The following is a 12,390-nucleotide window of genomic DNA, read 5'->3' as shown; positions in this document are numbered from 1 at the left end:
CCGGTTTTGGCGTTGGGCCGAAAGGCCTGTTTTCACGCAGGAAATTTCTCTGACGTCATCTTATGTTGTTTTCAAGTAAAAATGGCTCATTCGGACATTTGCATTTAATCCAAAGAAGGTTCACTAAGATGATCATCACGATGTGCCAGTGAGCTTCGGTACTGTCAGATTCTTCAAAGGCAGTTTTTAGTCACGACGTTTTGTCCTTTCGTCGAATATTCCCTCCCCTTGTCGTCTTTAATGTGGAACCACGTGAGATTTTAGTTTAGAGATAGCGATATGCGGAAACGGTGCCCGGACGGCACGCCGACGGACGAGAAGCCGCAGCAAAGAAGTGGTAGCCAAATAACCGAATGAAAAGCAAGCCGAAACGCCAAATAACCGAATGGAAATGAAGCTTAAAGGTCAACTAACCGAAAGGGTGGGACGCCTAAATGCAAATTAACCGAAAGGGCGGGACGCCTAAAAGCCAACTAACCGAAAGGCTACCTCGACTAAAAGCAAACTCATTGAATGGCCGCTCTGCCAGAACGCCACGTACCAGAACGGCGGTTTCGCCTGCAAGCCAACAAACCGAATGCCGCTCAACAGAAAAGACAAATAACGAACATGACGTTGCCGGGGGCGGTAGTTGTCAGCGATTGGTCCAGACCCCCGCGTCCATCACATCACCGTGCAGGGATGAACATTGTCCCACACCTCCACTCTACCGACCCACAGTCCGCGGGGGATGGCCGTGAGAGAGTGGGGGGGGGGGGGGGGGGGGGGGGGGGGGGGCTGTCCTGAGGGATGCGCACCTCCGGCTGCTTACAACTTGGAACTTGGGTTCAGGTTGCCCGGGCACCTACGACATATGGGGAAAATGACCCCCACCCTCACGCCTCCTCCTTCTCTCATCCTCTTCCATCTCTCTCCCTCTTTCTCCCTTCTCTCTCTCTCTCTCTCCCCCCCCCCCGCCCTCTCTCCCCACCTTCCCTCTCTCTCCCTTCTTCTCTCTTTCCCCCTTTTGTCTCTCCTCCTCTCCCCCCCCCTCTCCCTCCCTTATCTCTCTCCCCTTCTCTCTTTCACTCCCATTCTCTCTCTCCCTCTTCTCTCGGTTCTCCGTCTCCAACGGCGGGAGGATGGGGGTCATTTTACCACACAAGCCATAGGTGACTGGGCAATCTGAACCCAAGCATCAAGTTGTAAGCGGCAGAAGGTGTGCATTCTTCGGGGCAGCCCCGACTCTTCCACTGCCACCTTCCGCCTCATCTGCCGCATGCGGCCGCACTGTGATGGGCTGTGGAGCGGGGGTGAGGGACAGGTTGGACCCTCCGCCCACCCAGTGTCAGTACAGCCAGCAGCTCCTCCTCGATCGGCGAGTAGCGCTTTTCCGTGCCGGTCATGGTGCGAGAGGCGTACGAGGCAGGTAGTACCTTCGACAGAGTGCCTTCGACAGATGGTTGTAAGTAGGGCTGCGCCGAGCCCGAATTTCGAGGCTTGGCAGGTGATCGTCACCAGACGTTTCAGATCGAAAAAATGTCAGGGTCGGTGCGCTGGTCAGTTTACCTCTTTAAAGCGTCGAACGCAATCTGATGCTGCTGGAAACACGACCGGGCAGTGTCTTTTTTAGTCAGCGGGCGTAGAGGGGAGCTGAGTTCGCTTAGATTCGGTATGAACTTACCGAGATAGTTTACCATGCCCAGGAAACGCTGCAGGTCGTGCACGTCTGTGGGGGCGGCCATTTCCGTAATGGTAGCGGTTTTCTTCGGATCAGGTTTGAGGCCGTCGGGAGTGAAAACGTGGCCTACGTAGGAGACCTCTGAAACCCCGAACTTGCAATTGTGCGGCTTGAGCTTGAGATTAATTTCATGTGCACGCTCCATGACGAGCTTGAGGTTGTGACCGTGCTCCGTCTCGTCTTCGCCATACACCAGGATATCGTCGACAATAATAGCACAAGGTAGGTCCTCGAACAATTGATCCACGATTCTTTGTAAAACTTCACTGGTGGAGTTGATTCCGAATGGCATTCTCAGAAATTTGCATCTGCCAAATGGGGTTGCAAATGTGGTGAGGTTTGATCACTTCTGTCCAACGGTATCTGCCAGAAATAGTTCTTTCCATCAAGGACCGAAAATAGAGTGGCCATTCCGATCTTTGTCGCAACACCATCGACGGTCTTCAAGGGATTGTGGGGGCGCTTAATGGCGGTGTTCAGGTCTTTCGGGTTGATGCACAGACGGATTTCGTTTCTGTCCTTCTTAAAGGTGGCAACCATAGTTGAGACCCAGTAGGTGGGCTCGCTGACTGATTCGATCACGCCCAGGGATACCACGTTCTGTAGCTCGGATTGAACCCTGTCTGTCATGGCAAATGACAACCGGTGTGGGGCTCTGATGACAGGTGTCACGTTGGGGTCAGTAGAAATCTTGTAGGTCACAGGCAGTTTGCCTAGTTTGTTGTCAAACAGATCGGGATATTCTTTCAACGGGTCCATCGACATTTGCAGCTTGTGGACCGTTTTATCAAAGGAGATCAGCCCCCAGTTCCTGGCAGGCACGATTGCCCAATAGAGTCACATAATTAAAATTCAATACGTAGAAGGTCAGATTCCTTGTGTTTTTCTCCAGTTCACATTTTAGTGGTTCTACCTAGACTGTCTAAAGAGTCGATAAATTCTGCTGTTCTGCAAGCGTGGACGGCTTCCTCTGGTGTTAAATCTGGCTTTCGCAGAAGTTCTGCTCTGAGCTTTTGGTCGCTCATGCCAGTCACTAAAAGTTTATATTGTGGGCACCGTGGCAGCGTTGAGCTGTTTGAAAAACATCCCCTGATATTTTTTCTACGAGCCTCTTTATTTCAGCAACAACCTGCCCTGGTACTGCCGTGGAAGGTGAGACTTTCGCAATTCACCCGTTTGGCAAGCTTTTACAGACCTCGACTGCATCATCTCGCCGTTCCTGCCCTTCTTTGTTATTTTGCTGCTGAATACGCTGACCGTAAGGGACATGGTCGTGGCCAGCAGAGTCCGCAAAGCGTTGGGGGATAATGCTCGCGCGGAAAATCCCCCTCACCCTGAAATGGAAAACCGGAGGAAGTCCAGCATTCTGCATCCAAAATCGAAGGTGAATATCCGCAACTAGTAAGATGCACTACAATATATCACTGCAAGGCGGCGCTGCGGTAGAGTTGGTACCTAACAGCGAGAGGGACCCGTGGCTTTAGTGGCTTCAGTAAAATTGTAAAGTGTCCCTCTTGTGTGTAGGACAGTGTTCGTGTATGGGGTGTTCGCTGGTCGGCGCGAGCTCTGTGGGCGAGGGGCCAGTTTCCGCGCTGTATCTCTAAACTAAAGTAAAATTGAATATCCGCTCGTTCATTTCCTTATCAAAAATCTCACCGAATACTCTACCGGCCAATGTATCAAAGTGTAGGAATGAAATATTCAAAATTTCAGTTAAATATCGCAATTCTGGGATCTCAATGTTAATCACATACAGTATGTTCTAAACATGCGCTTGGAAACTGGCAGTCAATAAAGTTATGCTTTCTTACTGCCCCGAAAGTTGACGTCGCGGTAATTGATTATGCTTTCTCCACATGGGAACCGTATGGAGTTTCCCTGACATCTTCAGTTTCCTCCCACACTCAAATGACGTACAGGGTAGTAGGCTTGGCTTGGTGAATGTAAAACATGCACATCTTTCTTTGAATCAAATCTCAGTATGAATACAGCTGTTCTGTGAAGGCCTCAGACGTTTGTTAGAGACCATTAGTGAACAAACAGCATCATGAAGCCCAAGGAACACACCAGACAGGTCAGGGGTAAATTGTGGAGAAGTTTAAAGCAGGATAGGGTTATAAAAATATATCCCAAGCTTTGAAGATCTCACGGAGCACTGTTCAATCCATCATCCGAAAATGGAAAGAGTATGGCACAACTCCAAACTTACCAAGACATGGCCGTCCACCTAAACTGACAGGCCGGGCAAGGAGAGCATTGATCAGAGAAGCAGCCAAGGTAACTCTGGAGGAGCTGCAGAGATCCATAGCTCAGGTGGGAGAATCTGTCCACAGGACAACTATTAGTCGTGCACTCCACAAATCGGGCCTTTATTGAAGAGTGGCAAGAAGAAAGCCATTGTCGAAAAAAAGCCATAAGAAGTCCCATTTGCAGTTTGCCACAAGCCATGTGGGAGACACAGCAAACATGTGGAGGAAGGTGCTCTGGTCAGATGAGACCAAAATTGAAGTTTTTGGCCTAAATGCAAAACGCTATGTGTGGCGGAAAACTAACACTGCACATCACCCTGCACACACCCCACTGTGAAACATGGTAGCGGCAGAATCATGCTGTGGGGACGCTTTTCTTCAGCAGCGACAGGGAAGCTGGTCAGAGTTGATGGGAAGATGGATGGAGCCAAATACAGGCCAATCTTGGAAGAAAACCTGTTAGAGTCTGCAAAAGACTTGAGACTGGGGCGGAGGTTTACCTTCCAGCAGGACCATAAATATGCAGCCAGAGCTACAATGGAATGGTTTAGATCAAAGTCCAGACCTAAATCCAATTGAGAATCTCTGGCAAGACTTGAAAATTGCTGTTCACAGACGCTTTCCATCCAATCTGATTGAGCTTGAGCTATTTTGTCTCTAGATGTGCAAAGCTGGTAGAGACACACCCCAAAAGACTTGATGCTGTAATTGCAGCGAAAGGTGGTTCTACAAAGTATTGACTCATGGGGGGATAAATACTGTTGCACGCCACACTTTTCAATGTTTTATTTGTAAACAAAATTGAAAACCAGGTATCATTTTCCTTCCACTTCACAATTATGCACCACTTTGTGTTGGACTATCACATAAAATCCCAATAAAATACATTTACGTTTTTGATTGTAACGTGACAAAATGTGGAAAAGTTCAAGGGGTATGAAAACTTTTGCAAGCCACTGTATATGCTTAACCATGCACACTACAGATTGATGCAAGCATGTGTTTCTGTGAAGGACCAACATGTGGAAAGGTTCAAGGGGTTCAAGGTTCAATGTCGGTACACCTCGCAAATAAGTACTCCTGTTTGAGTACGGATGGGGGTGACAGCCTACCCGGGGGTAGTGACAGCGGACGGGCCTCCAGCACAGAGACCGGCCCTGTTGCTCCAAAAGCTAGGGAAAAAAAGAGGGCCATAGTAATTGGGGACTCTATTGTTAGGGGGTCGGATAGGCGATTCTGTGGACGCAGTCGGGAGACCAGGATGGTGGTCTGCCTCCCTGGTGCCAAGGTCTCGGACGTGTCTCAACGCATCCAAGATATCCTTAAATCAGAGGGAGAGGAGCCTGAGGTCGTGGTACATATAGGTACCAATGACATAGGAAAAAAAAGGGAAGAGGTCCTGAAGGGAGGATTTAGGGAGATGGGAGGAGAGTTAAGAAAAAGGACCAAAAAGGTAACCATATCAGGATTACTGCCTGTGCCACGCGACAGTGAGAGTAGGAATGGAGCGAGGTGGAGGATAAATGCGTGGCTGAAAGACTGGTGCAGAGGGCAGGGATTCAAGTTCCTGGATCATTGGGACTTCTTTTGGGGAAGGTGGGACCTGTACAGTAAGGATGGGTTGCACTTGAACCCGAGGGGGACCAATATCCTAGCGGGGAAATTTGCAAAGGCAGCTGGGGAGACTTTAAACTAGAATGGTTGGGGCGAGGGACTCAAATAGCGAAAGGTAGTAGACAGAATGGGAGGCAGGAAGCAGAAATGGGAAGCACTCGGACACAAGAGGAGAAAGAAAAAAAAGGAAATAAACAGAGAATAAGAGACGGGGGTTTTCTTAAATGTGCATATTTTAATGCTAGGAGCATTGTAAGAAAGGTTGATGAGCTTAGAGTCTGGATAGACACCTGGAAGTATGATGTTGTGGCGATCAGTGAAACGTGGTTGCAGGAGGGCTGTGATTGGAAACTAAATATTCCAGGATTTCGCTGCTTCAGGTGTGATAGAATTGGAGGGGCAAGAGGTGGAGGTGTTGCATTGCTAGTCAGGGAAGATATTACAGCAGTGCTTTGGCAGGATAGATTGGAGGGCTCATCTAGAGAGGCTATTTGGGTGGAATTGAGAAGTGGGAAAGGTGTAGCAACTCTTATAGGGGTGTATTATAGACCGCCAAACGGGGAACGAGAATTGGAAGAGCAAATATGTAAGGAGATAGCAGATATTAGTAGTAAACACAAGGTAGTGATTGTGGGAGATTTCAACTTTCCACACATAGACTGGGAAACACATTCTGTAAATGGGCTGGATGGGTTGGAGTTTGTAAAATGTGTGCAGGATAGTTTTTTGCAGCAATACATAGAGGTACCTACTAGAGGAGGGGCAGTGCTGGACCTCCTGTTAGGGAATGAGATGGGACAGGTGGCGGAGGTATGCGTTGGGGAGCACTTCGGGTCCAGTGATCACAATACCATTAGTTTCAAGATAATTATGGAGAGGGTCAGAACTGGACCTAGGGTTGAGATTTTTGATTGGAGAAAGGCTAACTTTGATGCGATGCGAGATGATTTAAAAGGAGTGAACTGGGACATTTTGTTTTATGGGAAAGATGTAGAAGAGAAATGGAGGACATTTAAAGGGGAAATTTTAAGAGTACAGAATCTTTATGTTCCTGTTCGGTTGAAAGGAAACAGTAAAAATTGGAAAGAGCCCTGGTTTTCAAGGGAAATTGGACATCTTGTTCTGAAAAAGAGGGAGATCTACAATACTTATAGGCAGCATGAAGTAAATGAGGTGCTTGAGGAGTATAAGGAATGTAAAAAGAATCTTAAGAAAGAAATTAGAAAAGCTAAAAGAAGATATGAGGTTGCTTTGGCAAGTAAGGTGAAAGTCAATCCAAAGGGTTTCTACAGCTATATTAATAGCAAAAGGATAACGAGGGATAAAATTGGTCCATTGGAGAGACAGAGTGGACAGCTATCTGCAGAGCCAAAAGAGATGGGGGAGATATTGAACAATTTTTTTTCTTCGGTATTCACCAAGGAGAAGGATATTGAATTATGTGAGGTAAGGGAAACTAGTAGAGTAGCTATGGATACTATGAGGTTCAAAGTAAAAGAAGTACTGACACTTTTGAAAAATATAAAAGTGGATAAGTCTCCAGGTCCTGACAGTATATTCCCTAGGACATTGAGGGAAGTTAGTGTAGAAATAGCCGGGGCTATGACAGAAATATTTCAAATGTCATTAGAAACGGGAATAGTCCCCGAGGATTGGCGTACTGCGCATGTTGTTCCATTGTTTAAAAAGGGTTCTAAGAGTAAACCTAGCAATTATAGACCTGTTAGTTTGACTTCAGTGGTGGGCAAATTAATAGAAAAGATACTTAGAGACAATATATATAAGCATCTAGATAAACAGGGTCTGATTAGGAACAGTCAACATGGATTTGTGCCTGGAAGGTCATGTTTGACTAATCTTCTTGAATTTTTTTGAAGAGGTTACTAGGGAAATTGACGAGGGTAAAGCAGTGGATGTTGTCTATATGGACTTTAGTAAGGCCTTTGACAAGGTTCCTCATGGAAGGTTGGTTAAGAAGGTTCAACTGTTGGGTATAAATGCAGGAATAGCAAGATGGATTCAACGTGGCTGAATGGGAGAAGCCAGAGGGTAATGGTGGATGGCTGTTTATCGGGTTGGAGGCAGGTGACTAGTGGGGTGCCTCAGGGATCTGTGTTGGGTCCTTTGTTGTTTGTCATGTACATCAATGATCTGGATGAAGGTGTGGTAAATTGGATTAGTAAGTATGCAGAAGATACCAAGATAGGGTGTGTTGTGGATAATGAAGAGGATTTCCAAAGTCTACAGAGTGATTTAGGCCATTTGGAAAAATGGGCTGAAAGATGGCAGATGGAGTTTAATGCCGATAAATGTGAGGTGCTACACTTTGGCAGGACAAATCAAAATAGGACGTACATGGTAAATGGTAGGGAATTGAAGAATACAGTTGAACAGAGGGATCTGGGTATAACCGTGCATAGTTCCTTGAAGGTGGAATCTCATATAGATAGGGTGGTAAAGAAAGCTTTTGGTATGCTAGCCTTTATAAATCAGAGCATTGAGTATAGAAGCTGGGATGTAATGTTAAAATTGTACAAGGCATTGGTGAGACCAAATCTGGAGTATGGGGTACAATTTTGGTCGCCAAATTATAGGAAGGATGTCAACAAAATAGAGAGAGTACAGAGGAGATTTACTAGAATGTTGCCTGGGTTTCAACAACTAAGTTACAGAGATAGGTTGAATAAGTTAGGTCTTTATTCTCTGGAGCGCAGAAGGTTAAGGGGGGACCTGATAGAGGTCTTTAAAATGATGAGAGGGATAGACAGACTTGATGTGGACAAGCTTTTCCATTTGAGAATAGGGAAGATTCAAACAGGAGGACATGACTTCAGAATTAAGGGACAGAAGTTTAGGGGTAATATGAGGGGGAACTTCTTTACGCAGAGAGTGGTGGCGGTGTGGAATGAGCTCCCAGTGGAAGTGGTGGAGGCAGGTTCATTGGTATCATTTAAAAATAAATTGGATAGGCATATGGATGGGAAGGGAATGGAGGGTTATGGTACGAGTGCAGGCAGGTGGGACTAAGGGGGAAAAAATTTGTTCGGCATGGACTTGTAGGGCCGAGATGGCCTGTTTCCGTGCTGTAATTGTTATATGGTTATATGGTTTATATGGTATGAAAACTTTTGCAAGCCCCTATGTTATCAAGGTCCAGGGTTTATTGACACAGGTTGATCATACGTTGAATAATCAAACCACATTTTAGTTTGGAAATGGACAGAAATAATAAAAATGGCATTAATTGCAACGTGTAAAAAGAGTTGAGATACCGTATTATAATTTTGCTGCATGTCATTGTGGTATATATCATGTCTTGATTGGTTAATATGTTAGTTTGTGACTTTATTTGAAGCAGAAATAATATGCGGATGCTTCAATGAGAATGCTTCATAACTACGCACTTCGTCCGAGCACGCGTCATGCAAGCCATCTTAAATGACCACCTAAAATGTCATTTGGCAACCTAAAAAGCTGCCATGGTTGCCCGGCTGGCAACAGGGAAAAAAAGTTAAACGAGAGCCCTGCCCGCCGGGTTGGCCGGCAGCCCTCCACCTCCACCCCGCTCCTCTCAGTCCGACATCGATATGCTGGTGAAGATGGGCAGCCACTGGCCCTGCTCACGGATGGGCTTTTTCCGACCGCCCGCTGGAGCTGCTGGCGCTGCTGGAGTTGGTGGACCTGGTGGCAGATACAATCTCCTCCGTGTCCCCCCCCCCCCCCCCCCCCCATGCCCAGCCCCAACCGCAGTCCGGGCCAGCTCCAACTCCACGTCGGACCTGAAGGCCGCTCTCAGCGCGGCCCAGTCGAGCGCCGGGCCAGAGAAGGCCGAGCCGAGGGAGGCGATCTGGCGCTGGCGAGGCCGGGGCCCTCGCTCCTCCTCGGGGTTGTGGATGAAGTGGCAGCGGTTACGGTAGTGGCAGAGACCGGTGATGTGCAAGTTACGGCTTGTATTTGCGGTGGAGGCTGATGGAGCGCAGCTAGGCCTGGCCGCGGGCGAACTGGCACTTGTCGCCGTAGCGGCCCATCGAAGCGCGGGTTCCTCTGTAGTTGGACCGGGGTTGGTCTGGGCTTCTACTGCGCTGGTTGTGGGCCTGGGTCCGCTGGTCTTGTCGGGCGGGTCTGTCTGTTGGCCCGGCGGGAGAGACGGAGGTGCGCTGCTATTGGCGCGTCTCCGCGCTGGCCGTGGGCCTGGGGGATGGAGTCTCCGGCCGGCACCCGGGCGGTGATGGGACACTCGAGTGGGGGAGCGACGGAGGGGGACGGGGATGGTCCAATGGTGGTCCGGCAGCGCTTGCGTCGCCGGGGACAAGGGTTCGATCCTGGCTGCGGATGCGTCGCGGTTCTGTGTGCGGCAGCTGGCGAGAGTCGTTCCAGTCTCTCTCCCCCCCCCCCCCCCCCCCCCGTATCCCTCCAGCCTCAGTCTTCTCTCCCCCGCTCCCCGCTCTTTCCCACACCCGACCTGGCCCCCACCGTCGTCGTCCCCCCCCCTCGGTTTCAAACTCTTATCTGCCCCCTCTCACTGCCCCCTGGCAAATACAAACGAAAAAAGACAAACAATCGGACCAAAAACTATACTCAATGAATCTACAGCTTCGTTTGACTTTTACAAATCTCATGATTCCTTGCGTTTTTCGGAATACCGAACTTATTTATTGCAAATTGTCACCAGCGTGTGTCGAGCATAGTTTATGTGCGTGAAAATACTGGAACCAAAACGTCGCGCTGTGTCTATCTTCGGTGTAAACCAGCATCTACAGGTCATTGTATATAAAAGAACTGCAGATGCTGGATTAAATCGAAGATAGACACAACATCCTGGAGTAACTCAGCGGGACAGACAGCATTTCTGGAGAGAACGAATGGATGGCGTTCAGACTGTGCAACTGTTTACAATAACAATTAGTCGTGACGTTATCAAACGGCGTCCCTTGAGACTGACTTCATCTATATATTGAGTCTTTCGGCAAATAACACCGTCGTTGTAGGGGCGCGAATTCGCTGGACGGGAAATGCATGAGCCTGTTACAGGTCCCGTGTATGCCATTTACTATCCTGTTCTTGCCGCTTTCGGTGTTCCTGGTAAGCCTCTCCGTAACTTTGCACCAAAACCAGCGTTACATTTTATTAATTGTCCTGCCGCGGTTCTATACATCTAAGGTAGACACAAGAAGCTGGAGGAACTCAGCGGGCTGGGCACATCTCTGGAGAGAAGGAATGGGCGAATTATCGGGTCGAGACCCTTCTTCAGATTGGGAGTCACTAGAAAGGTAAACGAGAAATATACACGATAATATAGAGAGATATAGAACAAATGATGGAAAGATATGCAAAAAAGTAACGATGATAAATGAAACAGGCCGTTGTTAGCTCTTTGTTGGGCGAGTACGAGAAGCTGGTGCGACTTGTATGGAGGAGGAACGGAGAGAGAGGAAATGTTGAGGTTATTCGAACTTAAAGAAATCAAATGTCATTAGAAACTGGAATAATGCCGGAGGATTGGCGTACTGCGCATGTTGTTCCATTGTTTAAAAAGGGGTCTAAGAGTAAACCTAGCAATTATAGACCTGTTAGTTTGACGTCAGTGGTGGGCAAATTAATGGAAAGGATACTTAGAGATAATATATATAAGCATCTGGATAAACAGGGTCTGATTAGGAACAGCCAACATGGATTTGTGACTGGAAGGTCATGTTTGACTAATCTTCTTGAATTTTTTGAAGAGGTTACTCGGAAAAATGGATGAGGGTAAAGCAGTGGATGTTGTGTATATGGACTTCAGTAAGGCCTTTGACAAGGTTCCTCATGGAAGGTTGGTTAGGAAGGTTCAATGGTTGGGGATTAATGGTGGAGTAGCAAGATGAATTCAACAGTGGCTGAATGGGAGATGCCAGAGAGTAATGGTGGATGGTTGTTTGTCAGGTTGGAGGCCAGTGACTAGTGGGGTGCCACAGGGATCTGTGTTGGGTCCACTGTTGTTTGTCATGTACATCAATGATCTGGATGATGGTGTGGTAAATTGGTTTAGTAAGCATGCAGATGATACTAAGATAGGTGGGGTTGTGGATAATGAAGTCGATTTTCAAAGTCAGAGAGATTTATGCCAGTTGGAACAGTGGGCTGAAAAATGGCAGATGTAGTTTAATGCTGATAAGTGTGAGGTGCTACATCTTGGCAAGACAAATCAAAATAAGACGTACATGGTAAATGGTAGGGAATTGAAGAATGCAGGTGAACAGAGGGATCTGGGAATAACTGTGCACAGTTCCCTGAAAGTGGAATATCATGTAGATAGGGTGGTAAAGAAAGCTTTTGGTGTGCTGGCCTTTATAAATCAGAGAATTGAGTATAGAAGTTGGGATGTAATGTTAAAATTGTACAAGGCATTGGTGAGGCCAATTTTGGAGTATGGCGTACAATTTTGGTCGCCTAATTATAGGAAGGGTGTCAACAAAATAGAGAGAGTACAGAGGAGATTTACTAGAATGTTGTCTGGGTTTCAGCAACTAAGTTACAGAGAAAGGTTGAACTAGTTAGGGCTTTATTCTTTGGAGCGCAGAAGGTTAAGGGGGGACTTGATAGAGGTCTTTAAAATGATGAGAGGGATAGACAGAGTTGACGTGGATAAACTTTTCCCACTGAGAGTAGGGAAGATTCAAACAAGGGGACATGACTTGAGAATTAAGGGACAGACGTTTAGGGGTAACACGAGGGGGAATTTCTTTACTCAGACAGTGGTGGCTGTGTGGAATGAGCTTCCAGTGAAGGTGGTGGAGGCTTGTATGTTATATTGCGAGACCAAAAGTA

General features: G+C 47.4%; 1 protein-coding gene across 1 annotated transcript; it reads left to right on the top strand.

The window, feature by feature from the left end:
- Window positions 1-5,410: 5,410 nt before the first annotated feature.
- Window positions 5,411-7,255, top strand: LOC129693970 (uncharacterized). The gene is made up of 2 exons (XM_055630691.1): window positions 5,411-6,841; window positions 7,120-7,255. The coding sequence occupies exons 1-2, from the start codon at window positions 5,731-5,733 to the stop codon at window positions 7,131-7,133; spliced, it is 1,125 nt and encodes a 374-aa protein (XP_055486666.1). The 5' UTR covers window positions 5,411-5,730; the 3' UTR covers window positions 7,134-7,255.
- Window positions 7,256-12,390: the final 5,135 nt, after the last annotated feature.

Source organism: Leucoraja erinacea, unplaced genomic scaffold (assembly GCF_028641065.1).
Source record: "Leucoraja erinacea ecotype New England unplaced genomic scaffold, Leri_hhj_1 Leri_510S, whole genome shotgun sequence".
Lineage (NCBI taxonomy): Eukaryota > Metazoa > Chordata > Chondrichthyes > Rajiformes > Rajidae > Leucoraja > Leucoraja erinaceus.
Note: the sequence above shows the minus strand (reverse complement) of the source record. Positions and strands in the feature narration are given on the sequence as shown.

Excerpts from the sequence above, each read along its gene's own strand:
- LOC129693970 (XM_055630691.1), top strand. The coding sequence starts at position 5,731 with ATGGGAAGCACTCGGACACAAGAGGAGAAAGAAAAAAAAGGAAATAAA.